Source organism: Stegostoma tigrinum, chromosome 8, assembly GCF_030684315.1.
Source record: "Stegostoma tigrinum isolate sSteTig4 chromosome 8, sSteTig4.hap1, whole genome shotgun sequence".
Lineage (NCBI taxonomy): Eukaryota > Metazoa > Chordata > Chondrichthyes > Orectolobiformes > Stegostomatidae > Stegostoma > Stegostoma tigrinum.
The window spans coordinates 67214016-67239031 of record NC_081361.1 but is presented as its reverse complement, the minus strand read 5'-3'; the positions used below and the strand labels follow the sequence as shown (position 1 = coordinate 67239031).

General features: G+C 40.8%; 1 protein-coding gene across 11 annotated transcripts in view; it reads left to right on the top strand.

The window, feature by feature from the left end:
* mast2 (microtubule associated serine/threonine kinase 2) overlaps positions 1 to 25016 on the top strand; it is a 464628-nt gene that overhangs the window by 306881 nt on the left and 132731 nt on the right. For all 11 annotated transcript variants that reach the window (XM_059647961.1, XM_059647949.1, XM_059647956.1 and 8 more), the window contains one exon: positions 16217 to 16308. In XM_059647961.1, coding sequence (XP_059503944.1) covers positions 16217 to 16308 — 92 coding nt within the window. The remainder of the gene's footprint in view (positions 1 to 16216; positions 16309 to 25016) is intronic.

Sequence of the window (25016 nt, the reverse complement as noted above, 5' to 3'; positions counted from 1 at the left end):
ATATTCCAACTGCACCAGACATGTGTAATAACATTACTGAACAGATTGATCCAAAATTAACTGCATTGAGATGCTCCAATCACTGATAGTGTAGTGATAGCATTCTTATCACTGGACCATGAGCCCTGGATTCAAGTCCCACCTGCTCCAGAGGTGAATAATAATATCTCAGAAGATTGATTCAAAAATATGTCCTTGGAGGAACTAATGCAACAATGTCCAGAGGCTGAGATGATCATCCCGCAACAACCACAACCATCTCCCTTGGTGGTCAGCAAGACCTCAACCACTGAAGAATTTTTTCTGTGGCTCCCATTGACTTTAATTTTGTCAGCATCTCCTTATGTCATACTTGGTCAAATGCTGGTTTGCCATGAAGGGCAGTAATTCTTGCCTTAACTTTGGAGTTCAGCTTTTTTTTCGTCTGTGTTTGAACCATGTGGCTCTGATGGAACTCAAGCTGAGTGTCAGTAAACAGGTTATCACTGTGTAAATGTCACTTGATGGCACTGTCCATGGCAGCTTCCAAGAGTGATCAAGGGTAGACCGATGGATGGCAAGTAGCTTGCTGATTTTTCTTGAATTTTGTGGTGTAGCGTGACTGATTATTTCGTTTCATGAATAAATAGTCAGCAATTTAAAATTCTCATGAAAGGGTTAAGGAAAAATGTTAGGGGACATTCCACAGAGTGGTGAAGGCATTGCATGTTTCTCCACAGGGAATATTTGGGATGGAGATAAACATTTAAACCGAAGTAGATTTTGAGTTATTGGCAACAAGCTAACTGTTACAGATCCAATAGCCAATTGGTTTTCTTCTGTGCAATAAAGGGCTTTAGTTGACTAACGTTGTGTGTCTTATAGAAGCGTCTACTATCATGATTTCCAAAATCTTTTCTATTGGCAAGGAATTTGAGTTTATAGATTCACTTTCCTGGTTGCTGTATTGAGTTTTAAGTAAATATTTTCATTGCTGATTGATGAATTACTTTGGGTTATTCTGATTTCATCTATGAGGTTGCTGAAGCTGCAAATTGTTACAGCACAGGAGGAAGCCATTCTGCATTGCCAATACCCAGTTACCTTCCTGTAATCCTGCGCATTCTTCCTCCTTGAATGATAATCCAATACAACCCAGTCTTGAAGACGTCAGTTTTAACCTGTTTCCACAATACTGTCAGGCGCCAGATTCCAGATTGTAATCACTAGCTATGTGGAAAAAGTTTTCCTTTTGTCCCATGGGTTCCTCTTGCCAGTTACCTTAAATCTATGCCTGTCATTTTTCCACCAATTCCACCAAAGGGAACAGTTTTTCCTTTGTGCATTGTCCAAATATATCCAAGTTTGGAATGCTATTATTAAATCTCTTCTAAACCTCTCATCTCTAAAGAAAACAGTCCAAGCTTCACTAAAGAATCCTAATAACTGAAGTTGCTCATTTTGGACACCATTCTTCTGAATATCCTTTGCAGTTATTTCTATGTCTTCAAATCTTTTCTCAAGTGTTGTACTGTGATATGGACACAATGCTCCATTTGATCCGAGCCAGTGTTTATTTGGGTTTTATATAACTTCCTTGCTGTTGTACTCTATATTCCTGTTTATAAAGCTGAGGGTGCTCTCTGCTTTATTAACCATTCTTTAAATCTGTACTGTGCCCTTTCATGATCTGTGCCATTTCCACAATACCTTTGGCAAGATGCTGCGTGGGAGACTCCTACATAAGAGAAGAGCCCCTGGTGTTAGGAGCAGGGTAGTACCATGGATAGTGGATTGGTTGACTGGCAGAAGGCAGAAATTGGGGATAAAGGGGTATTTTTCAGGATGGCTGCTGGTGAGTAGCGAAGTTCCATGGGGGTCAGTCTTCCATGGGACTATTCACAACTGTTCACATTATCCATTAACAATCTGAATAAAGGAACTGAAGGCGTTGCTGCATAGTTTGCAGATGACACAAAGAAAGGTGGAGGAGCAGCGAATGTACTGCAATGTGGCGAAGTGTGAGGCTATACGTTTTGGCAGGAAGAATATAGTCATATACTCTTTTTTTTTTAAATGGGGAAAGGCTTCGGAAGTCTGAAGTGAAAGAAACTTAGAAGATTTAGTTCAGAATTCTCTCAAGGCCCACTTGCAGGTTCATTTGTCAGTTAGGAAGGTAAATGCAATGTTCATCTTCATTTCAAGAGGGCTACACTGCAAGAGCAGAAGTGTACTGCTGGGGCTGTAAAAGACAGTTGTCAGACTGCACCTGGAGTATTGTGAGTGGTTTTGGACCACACATCCAAGGAAAGATATGCTGACATTGGAGGGGATTCAATGAGATTTGCAGGAATGACCCTGAACATGAATGACTTGTCACGTGAGGCCCAGCTGAGGACATCCTGTCTATACTCGATGGAGTTTGGAAGGATGACAGGGAAGATCTGATTGAAACTTAGAGAATCCTGAGGGGCCTGGATGGAGTGAACATGGAGAAGATGTTTCCACTCAGGAGAGACTAGGACTTGGGCACAGCCTGAGGGTGAAGAGACAACTCTTTAGAACTGAGATCAGGAGGAATTTCTTCAGCCAGAGGGTGGTTACTGTGTGGAATTCATTGCCATAGAGGGCTGTGGAGACCAGGTTGTTAAGTATCTTTTAAGGCAAAGGTAGACAGGTTTTTTTTAAAAGGGGGGGGCGTTCAAGGCTTCCAGGGAGAAGGTAGGAGAATGGAGTTAAGAAGCATATCAGCCATGATTGAATGGCAGAACAGACTTGATGGGATGAATGGCCTAATTCTGCTTCTATATTTTATGGTCTTGTGCCCATTTATGCCAGGACCCTCTTGCTCCAGTGCTCCCTTAGAATTGTATCTTATTTTTGTATTGTTTCCCTGTATTCTTCTTACCAAAATTAATCACTTCACATTTCTCAACATTAAACTTCCTCTGCCAAATGTCACTTCATTCCACCAACTTTTCTATGACCATTTGAAGTTCTACACTATTATCCTTATTGTTCATATTGCTTGAAAGGTTTATATCACCCACAAATTTTGAAATTGTTTTTTACACCAATGTCTACTGTATTAATATTATCAGGTAGAGTAAGAGTCCCAACTTTGCAGAGAACTGCACTCCAAATGTTCCGCCAGCATGGAAGACATCCATTCAATCTCTGAGATAATGGGAACTGCAGATGCTGGAGAATTCCAAGATAATAAAATGTGAGGCTGGATGAACACAGCAGGCCAAGCAGCATCTCAGGAGCACAAAAGCTGACGTTTCGGGCCTAGACCCTTCATCAGAGAGGGGGATGGGGAGAGGGAACTGGAATAAATAGGGAGAGAGGGGAAGGCGGACCGAAGATGGAGAGTAAAGATAGGTGGAGAGAGTATAGGTGGGGAGGTAGGGAGGGGATAGGTCAGTCCAGGGAAGACGGGCAGGTCAAGGAGGTGGGATGAGGTTAGTAGGTAGCTGGGGGTGCGGCTTGGGGTGTGAGGAAGGGATGGGTGAGAGGAAGAACCGGCTACCCCCATCCCAGGCCCCAAGATGACATTCCACATTAAGCAGAGGTTCACCTGCACATCTGCCAATGTGGTATACTGCATCCACTGTACCCGGTGTGGCTACCTCTACACTGGGGAAACCAAGCGGAGGCTTGGAGACTGCTTTGCAGAACACCTCCGCTCAGTTCGCAACAAACAACTGCACCTCCCAGTCGCAAACCATTTCCACTCCCCCTCCCATTCTTTAGATATCATGTCCATCATGGGCCTCCTGCAATGCCACAATGATGCCACCCGAAGGTTGCAGGAACAGCAACTCATATTCCGCCTGGGAACCCTGCAGCCTAATGGTATCAATGTGGACTTCACCAGTTTCAAAATCTCCCCTTCCCCAACTGCATCCCTAAACCAGCCCAGTTCGCCCCCTCCCCCCACAACCAGCCCAGCTCTTCCCCCCCCCCCACCCACTGCATCCCAAAACCAGTCCAACCTGTCTCTGCCTCCCTAACCTGTTCTTCCTCTCACCCATCCCTTCCTCCCACCCCAAGCCACACCCCCATCTACCTACTAACCTCATCCCACTTCCTTGACCTGTCCATCTTCCCTGGACTGACCTATCCCCTCCCTACCTCCCCACCTATACTCTCTCCACCTATCTTCTTTACTCTCCATCTTCGGTCCGCCTTCCCCTCTCTCCCTATTTATTCCAGTTCCCTCTCCCCATCCCCCTCTTTGATGAAGGGTCTAGGCCCGAAACGTCAGCTTTTGTGCTCCTGAGATGGTGCTTGGCCTGCTGTGTTCATCCAGCCTCACATTTTATTATCCATTCAATCTCTGTTTTGTGGCACTCCTCCAAATGTGTATTTAGGTTGCTGACCTGTTCATTTTTCTCATGAGCTCTAACTTTGCTGGTAGAATCTTAACCATAAATGAATAAACCTTGTTATATTGGCCATTGATCTGAAAGATCTGATTCAGAAGTTTTTGTATATCTGCAGTCACTGGCGTAGTTGAGACTGCCTATTGGGTGGAGGTAGTCAGCCAGCTCCATACTACAGTTAAACTCTGTGGTCTGCAATATGTAACTTTGATCTAACTACTGTCTCTAAGGAGAAATTGGTGTCTTTTCCCTAATGTAAATTTAGTGACCTAGCCTTAGTCAACTGTAACTTGCTATCTTACTACTGCGTAATAAGCTACTACTTGTTACTCAATTATCTGCCTTTCCTGCTGAGACTTCCACGTGGTAATACTTCACAGATGAATGTGAGTAACCCTTTGACTGGCGCTCAATGAGGCTGTCATTTGGCAGCTTTGTACCCAAGAAACATCTTTAAGATGAACATTTAGCATTGTTCCCCCAGCTTTCGGCTTCACTTCACTTGATGAAGGGGCTGTGCTTTGAAAGCTTGTGTTTATAAATAAACCTGTTGGATTGTAACCTAGCCTCGTGTGATTTCTGATCTTCACTATCTCTTTCAAATGGTACCAGTGGTGCAGAGCTCTATCTATGTCAAGAAAACACCAGCCATCAATTAATCCACGGAAATCCAAAGGGAAAGATGTGTAAAATCCATTAATACACCGAGCTCACAACGGAAATAAAACTAGCTGTCTCTACAAAGAGGTCAAAACTTTATACCAAACATAGTTGAGAAGAAATCTGATTGCCAAGATTCCTTTCCATTAAAATATGTTTTCTCAAATCATGACATACCTCCTTTCCAAGAAGTACCACAGTCATTCCTTGAGGAAGTAGGCAACCTTTCTGAACCAGACATGACAGAGCATGTGAGTATCCTTGGAGATTCAGTTCAATTCTGGCTTGATATAGGAGTGAACCCTCATTGTATTATCTGCCATGTGTTACACAGGCAGGCAGAATACCCCCAAGACTGAAGAAATTTTAAATGTCTTTGAAACAACAAGATTATTAGTTTGCAGAAAATGTTTGTCATTTCAAACTATAAAATGTAACTTCGGAGCAGAAAGGCATGATTTTCCTTGAAGTCTTAAAATTCAAGGAAGAATTCCAACCGTGGAATTCTTCACCAAGGAGGGCTCCCAAGATTTGGGTTACTAAGTATGTTCAAGGTTGAGATAGACAGATTTCTAATTGTTAAGAAAATCACAAAAAAGAAAAGGCAGAAAACTGGAGTTAAGGATTATCAAAGCAACTTTGAACTCACTGAACGGTGGAGTGAAATCGATTGGATGGTCTACTGCTGACTACATTTCGCGCTTCACTTGGTATTAAACATTTCTCACCACACAGATACAGGATGATTTTGACCAGGCAGGTTCCATGCTGATCTTTATATTTCTGTCATCATTCTTACTCTCACTATTCTTTTTCCCTTCCATCGTTTGACCATCTTCCCTTAAATGCATCTATGTTGTTGTTTTAGCTGTTGTTTGCTTGATAGCAAATTGCATCTCAATCACAAGGTTCTGGGTTCAAGTCCTATTCCAGGGCTTGAACGCAGAAAATCTACACTGGAAGTCCATACTGGACTAAAGGAATGCTTTTGTATGGGACATGAAATCAGTTACCCATTTTTTTGTCTGCACGGTTGTAAAAGATCTCATGCTTTTTTGAAAAGGAAGAAGAGAGTTATTCTTTGTCCCCTGGTCAGCATGTAACTCTCAATCAACATCATAAAGCATGATCTTCTCTTGGTCATGTTGGTTGTAGGAGTTTGTTGAGCATAAATTAGCTGCCCTATTCCCTACATTAGACCTGTGATTACAGTTTGAAAGTACTTAATTGGCTACACAGTGCTTTAGGGCATCTGAAGGTCGTGAAAGCCCCATATAAGTGCAGTATTTTTAAAAATGCCTCAAATCCTGCTTGTGGTTGTATGCTTCACATTCTAATCACTGGGTAAAGTTTATTTGAATTCCCTATTGGATTTATCAATGACCATCTTACATTTGTGATTTCTAGATCTGTGCTTTCTCTGTGGATAAGCACAACTTCTTTTTGCTGTCCTGTCAAATCATTTCATAATTTTAAAAACCTCTGTTAGCTTGCCTTTTTCTTTTCCAGAAGAAAGCGCCCTAGTCTGTTCAATCATTCCTAATGGATATAGCTCCATTGTTCTAGTTTCATTCTCGTAAATCTGCTGTGCATCTTCTGAAGTGCTTCTTTTTTTTTTGTCTCTTATTTTGATATGGTGACCAGACTGCTTCTGACCAGAACTGACTTCACAGGTAGTTCAAAAGTTATGAGCTGAATTTTAAAAAAATGTGATCCAATTTTTCACTTAAGCATTCTAGTGATGAGCTGAGGCATGATCCTCCTGCCTTGTAGAAGGGATCTATTTTCACACTGAGGTCAAATATTCTATCAGACATTCCTGAAAGTGGTCATTCCTAATGGACGGTGGCTCAGTTAGTTCATGCAAGGCATCCGCTGATGTAGCTTCTGAGGAAATAGGTTGATTCATTCTGTTTTACATATTTTTCTGGCATATTGGTACCATATTTTGGTAAATATGCTCCAAACATATTTCAAAGACTTATTTTGCAGGCATTCAGCTTTGGCCTGTCATTCCATTTAATGATGACTTTTTACATTTGCTATTTGGATATTGTCCCAGCAGGTCCTTATTGAGTTTCAATTTAGTAAAGTCAAAGCAATGCACAGAACGTACAATACAAAAAGAGATGTTTTGGCCCTATCAGTTTGTGATGGCTGTTCGTATCTAACCACTCCCCAAAGATTAATGAATGCAATACTTTGATTCTTGGGATGTATTTGCTTCTTGAATAGAAATTTGCACTATTGGTTTAACTGCATTTAAATCTATCATTGTTATAGCGTACAACTACGGGGTGATAGATAGCGTTAATGTAGTTTGTTTTCTTTTACAGTAACATTCCTTGACTAGTTGTTGGACTGCAAGCCCTGTTGTTGATCTGTCATTTGATTTGACCTCTTGATTGTACTGCTGTGAACTATTTACCTGAGGTCACTTTTCTCTTTTCTAACAACATACAAAAACATATTTATAAACTATTTGAATACCTCCTGTGTTATTAGCTTTCACGCAAAAGTACAATGTAGATTGCCGTGGTAGACCTTGATTCTTATGGTACAATGAATTGACATCAAGGACCCAAATAGATAGTTAAATGTACCTTTCATTGATAAATCTTGCGGCTTACATAATCTGAGGGAAAGTTTAATAATTCCACTTGTTTCTTCTTTTGAGTACAAATCCAGGTACTCTTTGATCTGATCAGAATGGCTAAATCCTTGACTGTCCCAAGTACCTTTGACTATTAGTACGTTGAAAATTGTCCACATTTATAAAAAATGTAGCTGTCAATGGAAATCTTATTAGCTTCAACTTTGTCTTTCAAACTGGGATATCTTCAATGTAGTATGCAACAGTGGCTTTAATAATGAATGTCAAGTCTTGTTCAGCAAGCTCAGAGATAATTTATTCACAGGAAAATTCATTATAGATATAGTACAAGCCTTTCGCAGGAAAATTCATTATAGATATAGTACAAGTCTTTTGGCCGCTTGATCCTATCGTTCTAGAATGCCGATGCATACATTTAATCGTTGCCACATCAGTCTGCTTCCAGTGCCCAGTGTTGTTGTTCTTGCTGGTCATCAACCTAAAGAAATATTTGCTAGCATATGATCTACAAACTTTTCACAACGTTGAACCTGTGCCCTATTGTTCCACTGCCTTGGCAGAAAGTTTTGTTCCAGGTTTGCATTCTTTGTTCTGTTGAATTGTCTCTACAGGGCATATTGTAACATCTTTCATTTTTAAGCCTAAGCAACCACAAAATATCAAGTTGTTTCTAAAACCAGGAATTGGTGTAATAGCCCTCTTCTGCACTATCTTTGATTATCGTGGCCTGAACTGACCCTAATTTCAGGACTTTTCCTGCATATATTTTAAAGGTGAGCAGAAGTGCAGTGATTGTTCTGTCATATGGCTTTATGACATAATCCCAGCAATGGTCACATCATATACATAAAAGATAATTGGATAATGGCTTCTGTACTTAAATTTAGAAAGGAAGAAAAATGAAAAATGAACACCATACCATCTTAACATGGCTTGTAGATAGTCAGGTGACTTCTGTTTGTGGTTTATGAATATAAGAATAAGGAGTAGGTCATTCAGCGCTTTGAGTATGCTGTGCAATTCATTAAGATCATTACTAAGCTGATTGTGGCCACGGCTCCACATTCTGATCTACCAAGGTCGGGCAGAGTTACAATGTCTACAAAATTACCTAAAAATATGTGTCAGCTTTTCTGGCTGAAATTGACAGTCATCATCAGATCAACAGAAGAGATTTTAACAGAAGATAGATATTAGACTTGTCTAGACCATGACAATGAAATGTTAAAAAAGTCTATTGATCTTCATAACCAATATGTTTGATGGTTTATCAGTCCCTGTTATGTATCACCATAGCTCCAACCCATCATGTAAACAATAGGAGGCACTGAACTTGCCAACAAAAGATTAAAACTAGTTGATGGGGAGCTGAGACCTTATTACCCCTGAGGTAATCCTGGTTTCTGGTGCCCTCTTGCAAAGCACTGAATTTATGTGGCTGGTGTAGTTCTATTTCTGGTCAATGGTAACCCTCAGGATATTAATAGTAGGAGATCAGTGATGGTGATACTTTTTGAACGTTAAGGGATGCAAGTTAGTCTCTTCATAGACTTGGAATTGTCTGGCACTTCTGTGAATATGACAGTTAGTTGCTACTTAATGCCCTACCAACACCCCAATACACATGATATTGTCTGCAAATGTATCTCTCTTGCTTCAGCACCTGAAGGTGTTTGGTATGCTTGCTTTTATTGATCAGTGCATTGAGTATAGGAATTGGGAGGTAATGTTGCGACTGTACAGGACTGTTAGGCCTCCTTTGGAATTCAGTGTGTAATTCTCGTCTCCCTGCTGTAGGAAAGATGTTGCAAAACTTTTTAAGCGTTCAGAAAAGATTTACAAGGATGTTGCCAGGGTTGGAGGGTTTGAGCTAAGGGAAGAGGCTGAATAGGCTGGGGCAATTTTCCCTGGAGCATTGGAGTCTGAGAGGTGACGTTATAGAAGTTTTCAAAAATTGTGAGGGGCATAGAGAGAGTGAATGGACAAGGCCATTTTCCCAGGGTAGGAGACTCCAAAACTAGAGGACATAAGCTTAATGTGAGAGGGGAAAGATTTAAAAGGTGCTTAATGGGGCAACCTTTTCACGAGACAGTGGTGTGTGTGAAATAAGCTGCCAGAGGAAGTGGTCAAAACTGGTGCAGTTAGAACATTTTCAAGGCATTTGGATGGGTATGTGAATTTGGAAGGGTTTTGAGGAATATGGGCCAAATGCTGGCAAATGAGATTAAACTAATTTAGAATATCTGGTTATCGTGGATGAGTTGGACCAAAGGGTCAGTTTCCATGATGTGCACCTGTATGACTTTATGACTCTAAAAGTGACAATCTAGCTTGTGAGTCATGTTCTAACTCTGTTTCTTGAGTGGTGTGACTGTCTTGGACTTGTATTGGATTGTACAACTAGCTACAGACTCACCCTGAGACACTGGAAGAGAGTCATCCACATTTGTGAGGGACCACCAATAATGATAGATATTGCAAAGCTGTACAACTGCTGATTCCATCATTGTCTTTAAGGTTGTGATGTTGCTGTCATTTGAAAAATTCTTCATAAGGTTGTTGAATTTTGCAGCATAGAAGGAATTCATTTGGTCTAATACAGGCTTTCTGAAATATCGTTAATGTAAACTATCTTCCATTTTAGCTTTGATCATTCCCAACACCTGTTTTCTAGTCATTGAATTCAGAGTATTGTGTCTAAAGTTACCAAGTATGGCTGTGGTATTTTTCTCGAAGAGGGGAGTTAGATTTGCTTCATCAATTCTTTTGATATTAACAGTATTAACTGACTCTGGCTGTGTCTGAGTGTTGACCCAACTGGTTTAAAAAAAATTGCCATTAGATAGATGCCTTGCGTGCCTGCTACTACTTTTTCACCCCTGTATGGTTATAATAGGCTTTGAACTTCCTCCCTGACAATTCTCATGCTGCAAGTGTTTTGGAAAAGAAAACTCTTCCAGTTAATTTGATTCCCTTGGCCTTTCCCCTTATAGTTTTATTATTTGTTTACTGAAATAGGTATTTGTTCTTCTCTTTTTAAAACATTTATAATTATTTTTCTATCCCTGCCTCCATGTCATCACTATCAACAGAATCAAAATATTCTTAGTTACTTTGGTGATGCTATTTAAAATTCTGTCTTGACAGTTTCACAGACTGACTGTAGCTGTGTTGCCCTTGGTTGCTGGCAGTGCAGCAGAAATGCTATTTAGTGTACATCCTAAGGAACAAGTAACCAGGAGTATTATGAGCAGTTTTGGGTCCCGTATCTAAGAAAGGATAGGCTGGCCAGATACGGTTCCCAGATGATCTCGGGGACGAAGGGCTTGAGGACTCACATCTGTGCTGAGTGGAGTTTAGAAGGATAAAGGGGCACCCCATTGAAACTTACAGAATACGGAGAGGCCTGGATAGAGTGGACGTGGAGAAGATCCCTCCACCAGTAGGACAGACTAGGACCTGAAGGCCCAGACTCAGAGTCAAGGGATGACCCTTTAGAATTGAGATGAGGAGGAATTTCTTCAGCTATAGGTGGTGATTCTCTGGAACTCTTTGCCACAGAAGGTTATGGAGGCCAAGTCATTGACTGTATTTAAGACAGAAGGAGATACTGGGTTAGAAAGGGGATCAAGGATTATGGGAAGAAGGCTGGGGAATGGGGTTGAGAATCATGTAAGCCATGATGAAATGATAGAGCAGGCTCAATGGAATGAAAGGCCTAATACTGCTCCAATGTCTTATAATCTTTTAGCTTTGAGGAAATTTCAGACCCATTCCTTTCCTGATCACTGCTGAAACTCTCATCCATGCTTTTGTTATCTCCACATTTGACTATTCCAATGCACTCCTTGTCAACCTCCCGCTTTCTACCCTTTATAAACTCACGTTGACACACAGTTCTCTTGGTCATGAAGTTACTCGCGTCAAATTCAATTTGTCTGCAGCCCCTGTGCTTTCTCAACTGTGTCAGATCCTGGTTAAACAACATCCCAATTCCAAATGTTCTCATCATGTTTTCAAATCCTAGCATAGTCTTACTCTTCCCTATCTGTGCATTTTCGTCCAGCTTCTGAACAACCAGAATCTGGCCTGTTTAGTATTCTAATTTTAATTGTCCCATCATTAATCACTACTTTTAGCAGCCTTGGCCCTAAGCTGTGCAAATTCCCTCCCTAGAGCACTCTGCCGTTTTAACTACATTTGCTCATTTAAGATGCTCCCTAAAATTGGCAAGTCTTGACCAACCTTCTGAGGGCTAACTCCCCTAATATCCTCTTATAATAGTCCTGTGAAGCAATTGAGACATTTATTACTTCACAGTTATTATTATAAATACAAGTAGTTTTTGAATGAAAATAGTTATTCCAAAGTTACCTGATGAAAGCAACTCCTCTCTATCCTTACCTGCTTTGAACTTTCCATCTTGAGTCAAAAGGGTGTTACATTTACCATGAAAATGTTAACTGTATCTTTAATAGTTATGTTCTATTCAGCTACAATTGTAATTTTATTTTCTATTTTGTTAAACAGTGCAACAAAATAATTGGAAGGTATACAGGTTAAATCATAGATTATTGTAAGGTTTTATTTTACTTCTCACCATCCATTTTAGACCAATATTTTATAAGAATGTTAATATCCTTAGAGATCCTATCTCGTTTGGTACAAAAGAAGCATCTGACATCAAAACAACTTAGAACCACATCAGTTTTGTTCTTTTGGAAGTTGTCTCTGTTGTCATGAACCTTGAATGGACTGACAACTTCAAAAAACAAATTTGAACATCGAGTTAATTGTGCTCCTGGCAAATCTCTCTCTCCCTCTCTCTCTCACCCCGCCCACCATCCCACTCTAGCATCCTAACTTGTCTGTGATGCTGTCATGTTTTAGGAAAGTCTTTGAGTTTATATTTGTGATATTTGTACAACATAATGACTTCCAGCATCTTTGACAAGAAAATTGTAATTTGATTTGTGCAACATATTGATCTTAAAAGAACTGTTAGCATAAGCCATTTTTTGCCAGTGCTTTAATTTTTTAAAAAAATCTGTTCTTGTCAGCTTGTATAGCCACCTCTTTATTTTATATATGCACACTTGAGTGGAATACAGATCATTACTCTGTGAAGCCACAGCACTGACACCTCATTTTCTTCACATTAAAAAAAATCATTGTGCAACAATTTCGTAGCACCACTAATGATCAATTATTGTTGATGCAAGATTCAAGCAAACATTAAAACTGAATGTAGGTATGTATAGCTATACATATGTATGTCACCAAAATAAAAATAATTATTTTTAATCAACCTGCTTGGCATATTGTGACAAACCTCCACAGCAGTGGGACTTGAACCCACACCTTCTGGCCAAGGGGTAAGAACATAGCAGTGTGCCACGAGTGTCCCAAAGTGGGGAGATATTATAAGAGGTACCATGGTTCAGCAGCAGTAGGTTTGACAAATTATTTTTAGCTAGAAACATTTTTTATTATCAAAGTTATTTCACTGCTGTATAAATGTCATTGATTTTGACAGTGATGAATGTGACTTTGTTTAGGTGGTTTGAACTATGCTCTTCATTTAAATCTAACATTCCTGGTTTGGATTGTTGCCTGTTACGTGCTATGTATAGTAAATAATGAATACCCAAAAATAAGGCATTTATACTTTTTTACCTTATTACTTTGTGTTGTTTATCTAGAAATATTAAGATTTCTGCTTGATGTGCTTTATTATCCAGGTCATAATGGCTGTTTAAGCCATCCATTATGTTATCAGCACACTGTGTTCATAGGAAGCACTGACTGCTGTTCTGCAGTTAGTCTTATTATTAATTATGCTTTCTCATTCACTCCTGCCTTCTCATTTAGTAGCATTTCTGCCTGAAATAAATAATACTGATCTTCTGTTTCTAGAAATATGCTAATTGTATTTCAAGATTAATATTAACTGGTGGCCAATGTTTCACAAACGAGACAGACTGGCACGCAATCTGTGTAGGTTTTAGGTTGCTGTATGTTTACGTAACTTAGAAGGAACATTGCTAGTGACATTACACACTCCTACTGTTGAAAGAAGCTGCCTGTGTAAAAATATGATGTAATTTTGGTATATGTTAAGAATATGACTATAAAATATGCATGACATATATACAATTCTGTGACGTTTTTAATTTTGCTAGAAAACACTTTGAACCATACTATTATTTTTGACATAACTCAGTTGACAGAATTGTGATTGCATGCTAAAACCTGTTTATCTTGGAGTCCCTTATTTTTCCATTGTTGTGACTGTCATTGCATATAAGACTTGGTTATACTTAGATCGCCCTATGTAATTTTTAAAATTATCTTGAAAATGTACAAGAAATGTTGGCACACAGTGATGTACAGTTTTAAGCTGCAGCATGATATGACGCAGGTTTGACATTGCGACTTCCAATGCAGTGTGACTTCCAAGCTTAACAGTGACATTATTGCATGGGCTGCCTGCATCTTCATAGAAAGGGAAGGAAAACTAACATGTATTATTTTCACCTTCTATGTAGTTGATTGAAAGACAGTATTGACAAGCTTAAGGATCAATAATGAGTTTGTTCTCTCAGGATGGATGTGCTCAGATGTGAAGATGGGAAAAAATATTGTTACGGTCTTATGTTTAAAAAAAGAACAAAACAGAATTTTGTTTTGATTTTATCATGATTTAATCATGAAATTGTCACTTGTTTAACCAGCAAGAGGGAGATGTCTCTATTTTGTTTGCATTTTAGTAGTTGAAAATAATAGTTGTTGATTAGAAAGGAGACATTGTTACATCAGTATGGAAGAGTCAGTTGAAACAAAACATGCGTGGCATTGCCCCTACCAGCAGCATAAAGCCCATATTCAAAAGATTATCCTGTCCTGCACCAGGCAGCATTTTATTTCTTTCCTCATTCAACATTGACCTTTTGATGTTGGACCATGGACAGTCAGGTGATGTTCATACATGCCCATTGAGACCAGAAATTAGAACATCAGTTGTTTGCTTTGTCTGGGTAACTAGTAAAATAATAGTTGGAAATGACCCTGTCCTCCTCCCTTCCCTGAATTTAACTTTATTGTTCTGTAACACTGGAATTTTTAGCTGATAATTTACACCTTTTACCATCTTTTAATATTGTCAATATTTAGCATAAAGTAATGTCAAATGTTTAGTTAACTGACCTTTAATGCAGTTCTTGGCCTTGACACATTATTAGGAAACTGTTTGGTTTGAGCAAGTAGTAACATCTTATTTGGGTGCGTGGAGCAATGAACAAAATGGCTGTAAAACAGTGACAAGTACCTGGGAATCTTCTGTAATCGTTTCAATATTCTGCTTTCGACAGTGTGTTGCAGCAACTCGTTCACAAATATTTATTAGAATGGTAAATACTAGAGTATTATACTGTCAGTTTTAGTACTTTATATTCAGATTAACTCTTAATTTTTCTGCTGTTCTTTGAATATAATCTTTTATTGGAGGTGACCTTGGTTGTCTCTCATGGACTACAAAATCACTGTAATTTTGACAGAGAAATCACCAAACACTGTTGGATTTTTATTAACTAAAACAGCCAGATTTCAAATACTAGGATTTCAAACATCTTCCAGATGGTATTTAACAAACCAGCAAATATAATTGTATGCTTCACAAATTTAATCTCTGCACTAGTTAAGTTTGACTTATTTAAACAGTATAAGAGCAACTAAATTTGCTCCAAGTCAGACTTAAACTTTGGAAAATTTGTTTTTTTTTTCTTTCACTCATGAGATGTGGGTGTCCTTAGCTAGCTAGCATTTCATTGCATATCCCTCCCTGGGTGCCCTTGAGAAGGCGGTTGACAGCTGCCTTCTTGAACAGCTGCAGCCCATGTCCTGCCGGTAGATCTACAATTCTGTCGAGAAGGGAATTGCGGGATTTTGACCCAACAATACTGAGAGAATGGCAAGTTAGAATGGTAAGTGGCTTGAAGTGGAATTTGCAGGTGATGGCATTCTGACTAGACAACAGGCAATGCATTGTGATTTAAAATTTTACAACTGGAATATGACAACATCAGTATTTGCATGAGGCTATTTAAGGAAACCTACAAGCCAGAATGTGCAAATTGCTTTGGCACACTGTGCTGGTTCGCCGTTACTGCAATACTCCTACATTGTATGCCCTATTATGTAAAAGGACATCTTCAACTTAAAAATGTTTACTTTTCAAAAACATTCCAAGATCATTATCTGTGGGATGGTAACAAGAGTAACATGAAGAGGAGAAGGCAACTGTAGATTTTGTCCAGTTTCACCTTTTATTTGACCACTGTTAAATGATGGCTGGTGATGTGAGCATCAATATGTTATCAGCTGCCACTTCATTTCCCAGGGATGCACTTTTGCCCTACATTCAATTCTACAACATGGTGTGTATCAGATGATAAATTGGGCAATAGGGGAATGAAAAGAAAAGTTGCCATCTGGATGAACTGAGCACAAATGATAGATTTAGGAAGTGGCACAACAGAAATGGTTTGAGTAAACGTTTTGCTTTATTCTGTTTCAGTTGCCGTACAAGTAACAGGAAGAGCCTGATTGTGACTTCAAGTACTTCTCCAACACTACCACGGCCACATTCTCCGCTGCCAGGGCACACAGGTAAGGAACAAACCATCACTAGGTTTTACTGTGTGTATACCTTTAAAAAGAAAACTGCTTCCAGGTTATTTGCAACATTTTAAGTGTGTGTCTAAACATCAGTCCCCTTCACCATTCATGACAGTCTATAGCAAGCACAGTCTATGTGATTGACTGCAGCAAGCCCATCACCTAGAAAGGTGAGGATAATGATACGTAAGAACACCATCAATTCCAAACATACCACCTGAATTTGATGTATATCACCATTACTTCATTGCTGTTGCATCACTGTAGAAGGTCTTTGCTACTTGGCCTTCTTTATGCTTTCATGAAATGTTGATATTACTGACTGGGGCAGCACTGGTAGTCTATCCCTAAGTGCTCTTAAATTTAGTGGTTTGTTACGCCATTTCGGAGAACAGTGAAGAATCAACCACACAACCATCATCAGATGTAGGTCAGACTAGCTCAGATGGCACATTTCCTTCCTTGAGGTGTATTAGTGAACTAGTTGGATATTTACAACAATGAATGATGGTTTCACAATCACCATTACTTGACTAGCTTTCAATTTCAAGTATTTTAAAATTAGAAGAAAATACCACGAGTTGCTGTCCCAGAACATTAGCCCTAAATCTCTGGATTGCTAGCCCAATGAAATTAACACACTGCCATTGTCTCCCCATACAGATTAGAGAAGATAAGCTTTAAAAAAAATCAGTCATTAGTGGGGAAACCCCAACTGGTGAAGGATCATACTGGAACCAGCCTTTATTCAGTCTTACCTTTGTTTCAAGTGAAATATTATGAGCATACTCATCTTGATTCAGTTTCAATAAGTTTATCGTTAGTTTTTTTAAAATCAGCCTATTCAGGAATTGTATGACACCCCTCACTGGCAGGTGGTACTTGAACCAGGCCCTCTGGCTCAGAGCTAGGGACACCACCACTGGGCCTCAAGAGTCGTTAAAGTGTTTCTTTTTGCCTGTGCTCAAATGAAAAGTAACTTAATACCCACCAGCTCCATATGATTAATCAGTTAATATATGGTTAACAGGGATGGGTAGCAAATGCCAGTGATGCCAACGTGCACGGAATGAATGGATAGATTCAGTGTAATTTTTCACTTTCACCAAAGTGTGGAAATCATCAGGCAGACCGCATCATGGTGTTCGTGAAACTATCATCAATTGTTGTAAATATCCATTTGGTTCACTAATGTACCTAAGGGAAGGAAATCTGCCACCTGCAGATCTAGGACATTGTTCAAAGGATGCAAGCAATATTTTGAATTCATGAGATAGTATGATAACACAACAAAAAGCTGCAGACATATTCAACTGATTTATTACCATTGTCATTGAAGATCTAAATTTGCTTTTGATCACCTAAAACCTGTAATTTAAAACTCTTCTCAGGTTCATTTTGGCCCTACCTGTTCTTATGGCAGTAACCTGCTGAAACCTCCTGCACTTTCAGTCATATGAGTTCTATGTCCATGAATGACTTTCTTTTAGGTCCTCTGCTTCCCTCCTTTCATTGTGATCCTCCTTAAAACTGATCTCTTCGAGCAGGTTTTTAATAACTCTGTGTTTGGCTTGGCATCCATTTCTGTTTCAACAAACAGCTGTGGGGTATCACAGTTCGGTTTTCTGTGTTAATGATGCTGTATAAGTGTAATCCCTTTCTTAAAATGATGGTGCAGTCACGAAAGAATCGTTAGCAAAATTGTCAAAAACAGAGTAATGAGATAACAATAAATGTGAGTAGGAGTTTAAAACAGACAAACAGAAATTCTCTGGAAAGGGGAACCTGCTTCAAGGAATTGTTCCTGGCAGAGAAGTGGCAGTAGATTAAGCAATTTTAAACAAAAGGCAGAAAATTATTGAGGCTGGATTTCTGATACTAAAACAAGACAAGTTGAAAGCTTAGAACAGTACAGCACAGGAATGGGCCATTGGCCCATAATGTTGCGCTAAACATGACACCAAATGAAACTAATCCTTTCTGCCTGCCTTTGGTCCATATCCCTCCATTCCTTGCATATTTGTGTGCTTATCTAAAAGCCCCTTAGATGCCCTTATCGTAACCGCCTCCACCACTTCTGGCGGTGCATTCCAGACTTTCACCATTCTCCGAGTAAAAATCTGCCCCCCCCCCCCCCCCCCCCCAACCACTTACACACACACACACACACACATATCTTCGGGCACGACAGTACGTCAAACCCTTCTTTCACTGTCTTCACCTCTGTGCTCACTTCTTTGAACAAGAGTCCTCTCCCCGTCCTAGGGACCCCTTTGCTTAACTCCAACGCAACCCCTCCCTTCGGCCTTTTACCTGCACTCTATCTGTTCATTGAGAACTATAGATGTGTCATTCGTCACCCCAATTTCGCTGCCCCTCTCACCAAATCCGATCTATCTCCCTCCGAACTGACTGCATTCCGTGGCACTCAGATCTAACCGTGACTTTGTCATTAAGCCTGGCTATTCTGTGGAAGGGTCACTGGACCCAAAACGTTGACTCTGTTTTTTGCTTCACAGATGCTGCCAGACCTGCTGAGCTTTTCCACCAACTTTGTCTTTGCTCATAATTTCTAAAATCAAATCTCCCCTCCGCCGCCTCCACTCCAGAGAAAATAGCCCGAGTTTTTGCTGTGTCTCCTTATAGCTCATACTCTCTAATGCAGGCAGCATCCTGGTAAATCTCTTCTGCACCAAAGCCTCCATATCCCTCCTGCAATGTCACAACCGGAATTGAACACAATACCCCAAGTGAGGCTTGACCACAGCCTTATAAAGCTGCAGCATGACGTCCTGACCCTTGTGTTCAATTCCCCAATCAATAAAAGTAAATATGTCATGCACAGCCTTTACCATCCTATCTACTTGTGTGGCTGCAAGCAACATTCAACAACTGAGTCAGAATCTGGAGAGAACGAATGAGCTACACTTTCAGATGTGGACAAGCATTTTTCTCGTTCTGATATCCAGCCTTCTTTATCTATATTGATTAAAGAAGAAAATAAAGTCAGTACATTATGAAGCTGGAACTATGTTGCAAAGCTGTAGCATAAGCTTAATATTAAAATAGAAAATAATACAGACACACATTAAGATCACTGACAAAGCGAACAGCATATATAGCCCTTTGGAGGAGAGTACTATATGAGAATCAAGTTGATTAGTCAATTTACCTTCATTAATCCATCCTGAGAAATCTGAATCTCCTTGAGCTATGAATTCCAGCTGTTTGTTGAGTAATTCTAAATGTTCATTTCCATCTGAAATGTCACTGTACATGTTGAAAATTACTTCTCTGGGCAATGAACAGAGTCACAGTAGTTGACTGTCTGTGTCAAATGCCTATACTTCTCTAGTTTTCACTTGGTTAGTTTAGTGGAGAGCCTCACCAGGAGAGAGTGATGGTATCAGAGGTTTGGGCACAATAAGGATGGCAGATGCTGGAAGCCAGCGTCCGTAGATGTGAGGGTGGAAAAGCATAGCAGGGCAGACAGCATCCAAGGAGCAGAAAAGTTGACATCTGGGCGAAACCCTTCGTCAGGAGTTGGGAGGGGGAGGGGAGTCCAGAAATAGAGGCGTTGGGGTGGTGCTGGGGGCAGGTGGATGGGATAGTGATAGGTGGATGCAGGTAGGGGATTATCGTGATTGGCACATGGGAAGGGTGGAGTGAATAGATGAGTGGGAAGATGGACTGGTGAGGGGCAGAGCTGGACGTGGAATAAGGCTGGAGGTGAGGGATTTTGAAGTTGGTGAAGTCAATGTTGAGGCCATTTAGCTGAAAGCTCCCAACTTGAAATATCAAGTCTTGTTCCTCCAGTTTGCTTTTGGCCTCATTCTGACAGTGGACATAGCAAGAACTGCAGATGCTGGAGTCCGAGTCAATACAGTGTAGAGCTGGAGGAACGCAGCAAATGAGTAGGAAAGTCGACGTTTCGAGGAAGCCAAGGACGGACATGTGATCAGGGGAGTGGGAGGGAGAATTAAAATGGGATGGCAACCAGAAGATTGGGTTGGTTGATGTATGCACAGTGCAAATGCTCTGCGAACCGGTCCCCGAATCTGCATTTGTTCTCCCTGATATAGAGGAGACCACATCGACAGCAACAGATGCAATAGATCAGGTTGGAAGAAGTGCAGGTGAATCTCTGCCAGACCTGGAAGGATTATTTCTTAGACGGAGGTGAGAGGGAAGATGTGGGAGCAGGTGTTGCACCTCTTGCAGTTGCAGGGAAAGGTCCTGGGTCTGGTGGGGAGTGTAGAGCTGACAAGGGAGACATGGAATAAACAATCCCTGCGGAAAGTGGATGGGGTGGGGAGGAAAATATTTTTGTGGCCGTGGGGTCTGATTGTCAGTCACAGAAATGTCAGAGGATGATGCATTGGATACGGAGGTTGGTGGGGTGATACATGATGACTAGGGGGACTCTATCCTTATGGTTGTTGGGGGTGGGGGTTTTAGGGCAGAAGTGCAGGTGATAGAGGAGATGTGATTGAGAGCATCTTCAATTACAAAAGAGGGGATGTTAGATGTGATATTTAGGAATGCACTTGTTTTCTCTTTGCTTCGTGACTACTGGCTGTTGGAATGAGTCTGTGAAGTCTGTCATGATAATTGAATGCATTGAACCCAAAAAGTAAAACAGGCATTCAATAGTTTTTATCCTTTGTGAGGCAGTGTTTTGAAAATGGGGCTGTGTTTCTAATTGCAGGGGGCAAACTTTGGTACCTCCACAGTGCAGCATTCCGCGTAAACTCTGCTTTTGCCTAGGTTTTAAGCTTAAGTCCAAGGAGTGAGACCTTTTGACTGAATCAAATTGTGTGTTTATTTTTATATACTTCATACAGTATATGCAAGCAAGTACAGTTTTGTTTTTGAGTGCTTACAATTTTAATGTATTTTGCATGTTTTCCCTTTCATCTTCAGAGGCCAGTCTTGAATTTTTTTTAGCATTCTATACCAGCTCCAGTTTAAGTCTATATCTATATCCATTCCATAGCATATTAGTATTTCTGTGTATTTGTAAATTGAAATAAGTGATCTTCAAAGATGTGAAACCGACTAAATCATTGAGACAAATACAGCTTGCTACTGTGCTGCCCATCTTGTTGACTGCCTTTCCAGCCTGCTCCCAAACCTTTCACCATTGGTGCTTCATTTGCTACTTGCCTCACTGCCCTGATTCCTGGACAAAGTGTGAGCTGGTCAATGAGATTGGTGGCAACAATGCAGCAAGGAGCCCGGGCAACTGGCTGATGAACAAAAGGCAGCAATAATGAATGGATTCACCTATGATTCCTTCAGCACTCCACTGATTACATTTTACCAACTTGCAAATCACCCATTCAACCTGACTTCCTATTTCTTGTTAGTTAAACACGTGATTTAACATTTAACGTTACACCAATTCCATGAATTCTTACCTTAAATAATAACCTTTTATTATTTTGAATGCCTTTTGAAGTCCAAATACATGAACTATGCACTTCTCTTTGTTCGCCCTGCTTGATGCATCCTTATAAACTCTAATAAATGTGGCAAACTTGATTTTCCTTTCACATGCAGGATTTTCCTCGTAATGGATGTGAGACCATCAGGCTAATAATTTGCTGCTTTGTCTCTCCACACCCCCCCCCCCTTATAAATTGTGGTGTTACATTAGTACCTATCCATTCTTCCTTTCTAGAATATAGGAAATTTAGAAAGTTTGTAGTCAATCTATCTACTACGTCTGTGATCACTTCATTTATGAGCCTAGGATTCAAGCTATCAGTTTCATGGGACATGGCAGCCTTTCGCCCCACTAGTTTTTCAAGGATTTCTTATTTAGTCACCGTGACTCTTCTAAATTCTTTTCCCTGCCAGCACCCTTCCCCCAACTCTGCTCCTATTCTTTGGATGTTTTCCATCTACTGTGAAGAATTCTTCAAAGTCTCTGCCATTTCCTCCTTTCCCATTAATTACCCCTTCTTGTTTTGTAAGGGACGGGCACTAAGTTTTGTGACCCCTTTATCCTTTTTTGATTTACACAAAGGATGTGGGCATTGTTGGCTGGGCCAGTATTTACTGCCCATCCTTAGCTGCACTTGAGAAGCTGATGGCGAGCTACCTTTTTAAAACATTGCAGTCCATATGCTATAGGGAATAGATGCACAATCGAATTGGGGAGGGAATTTCAGGATTTTGACCTCGAAAAAGAGGAAGCACAGCAATCTATTTCCAAGTCAAGATGGTGAGTGGCTTGGAGGGAAACCTGTGGTCGTGGTATTCCCATTTACCTGCTACCTTTGTCAGTTTAGGCACCGTTTCAACTCCCCCTCCCATTCCTAAGACAACATGTGCATCGTGGGCCTCCTGCAGTGCCATAATGATGCCACCGTAGGTTGCAGCAACTCATATCCGCTTGGGAACCCTGCAGCCTAACGGTATCAATGTGGATTTCACCAGCTTCAAAATCTCCCCTCCCCCCACTGCATGCCAAAACCAGCCCAGCTCGTCCCTGCCTGCCTAACCTGTTCTTCTTCTCACCTATTCCCTCCTCCCACTTCAAGCTGCACCTCCATTTCCCACCTACTAACCTCATCCCGCCCCCTTGACCTGTCCATCCTCCCCGGACTGACCTACCCCTCCCTACCTCCCCACCCATACAGTTCTCGCCACCTAACTTCTCCTCTATCCATCTTCAGTCCGCCTCCCCCCTCTCCCTATTTATTTCAGAATCCTCTCCCCATCTCTCTTTTCTGATCAAGGGTCTAGGCCCGAAATGTCAGCTTTTGTGCTCCTAAGATGCTGCGTCTTCTGCTGTGTTCATCCAGCCCCACACTTTGTTACCTTCGTCAGTTTTGTTGGAAGTGGGCATGAGTGTGGAAGATATTATCTAAGGAGTTGTGGTGAATTTTTGCAGTGCATCTTGTAGATGGTATACACTGCTGCCACTGAGCATTGGTACGTGAGGGAATGGACGTTTGTGGACGTAGGGCCAATCAAACAGGTGTCTGTGCTGGATGGTGTTTGATATCTTGAGTGTTGTTGGAAGCGCACTCATCCAGATAAGTGAGGAGTATTCCTTCAAACATCTGATTTCTGCCTGATAAATGGTGGCCTTTTTTGTTGAGTAATGAAGTCAGTTACTTGCTACAGAGTTCCTAGCTTCTGACCACCTCTTGTAGCTACTGTATTTATATGACTAATTCATTCAGTTTCTGGTCAAAGTTAACCCCCAGAATGTTGATTATGATGGTAACACCGTGTCGAGGTGCAATAGTGAGGGTGTCTTGTAAGACATGATAATTGGCATTTGTGTGATGAAAATGTTACTTGCCACTTTTTGGCTCAAGCCTGAATATTGTCCAGTTCATACTGCATTTGGACATAGGCTGCTTGAGTATCTCAGGAGTTGCAAATGGTGCTATATATGTGCAGTCATTGGCAAACATCCCTATTTCTGGCCTTGCGATAGAGGGAAGGACTGGATGTGACATGACAGTCATTTGCTGTTTATGCTGTTCGCTCGCAAGTAGTCCTGTTGTTGCTTCAGCAGGTTGACCCCTCAGTTTTAGGTATACGTGATGCTCTTCACTGAACCACGGTTGATCTTGTCGCTTGATGGTAATGGTGGAATGGGTGATTTGGAGGACCATGTGATTGCAGATTATGTTGGAGTATGACATTTTTGGAAGCTTGCTAACTTCGTCTTGTATCCCAATTTCACTTATCTTTTTTATAAATCATTTTTGACTATTTGTAAAATTATCCCATTTTTCAAGCCTGTCACTGAGCTTTGCGGTTGTCTGGATATTTTCTTTAAATTTGATTTAATCTTTAACTTGTACAACAGGAGGCTGGAAGAACAAAGGCAAGCCAGGCAACACCTGGAAGAAAAGAACGGTCAACTTTTTGGGTATTACCCTTTTTCAGGAGTGGATATCGGTGTAGGGGGATCTACAGATAAAGAGGGAGGGCAGGGGAAAGATTGGAAGCAGAATAGTGGTGATAGGTGGACACTGATGGTAGGTACGACTTGAATGGTCAATAGGAGGGATGAATCCAGTTGGTGGCTGGAAAGGAGGGTCAGAAGGTGGATTGGGAGGGAGGATGTAGGGCTGATAGGGGAGTTGGGGGATGGGTGGGTACGTTATTTGAAATTGGAGAACTCAATGTTGAGTCCTCTGGGCTGGAGGGTACCCAGTTGGAAGATAGTGTTTTTCTTCAAATTTGTGTTCCGAGCCACTGTGACACTGGAGAGGCCAAGGATTGCGAAGTTGAAATGGACGGTGACCGGGGAGGTTAAGCTGGCCGTTACAGCTGGCCAGGTGAAGATGCTCGGGGAAATGATCACCTAGTCTACGTTTGGTCTTGCCGATGTAGACTAGGTCTCTTCCTACCACCAGTGTCCACCTATCGCTACCAATCCACCTCCAACCCTTCCCCTAGCCCCTGCTTCTTTATCTGCAGCTCCCCTTACTCCCATATCCAGAACTGAAGAAGGGTAATACCTAAAACATTGACTGCTCCTTCTGTCCTCCCTTGCTGCGTTCTTTCAGTCTCCTGTTTGTCTATCTTGGATTCCAGAATCTGCAGTTTCTTTGTCTTAATCTTTAACTTTCTTGGTTAGCCACAGATAGCATGTCCATCTCATGTAATCTGACTTTCTCAATGGAATCTATTTTTGACAAGAATTATTTCTGTGACTGCCTGCCTCA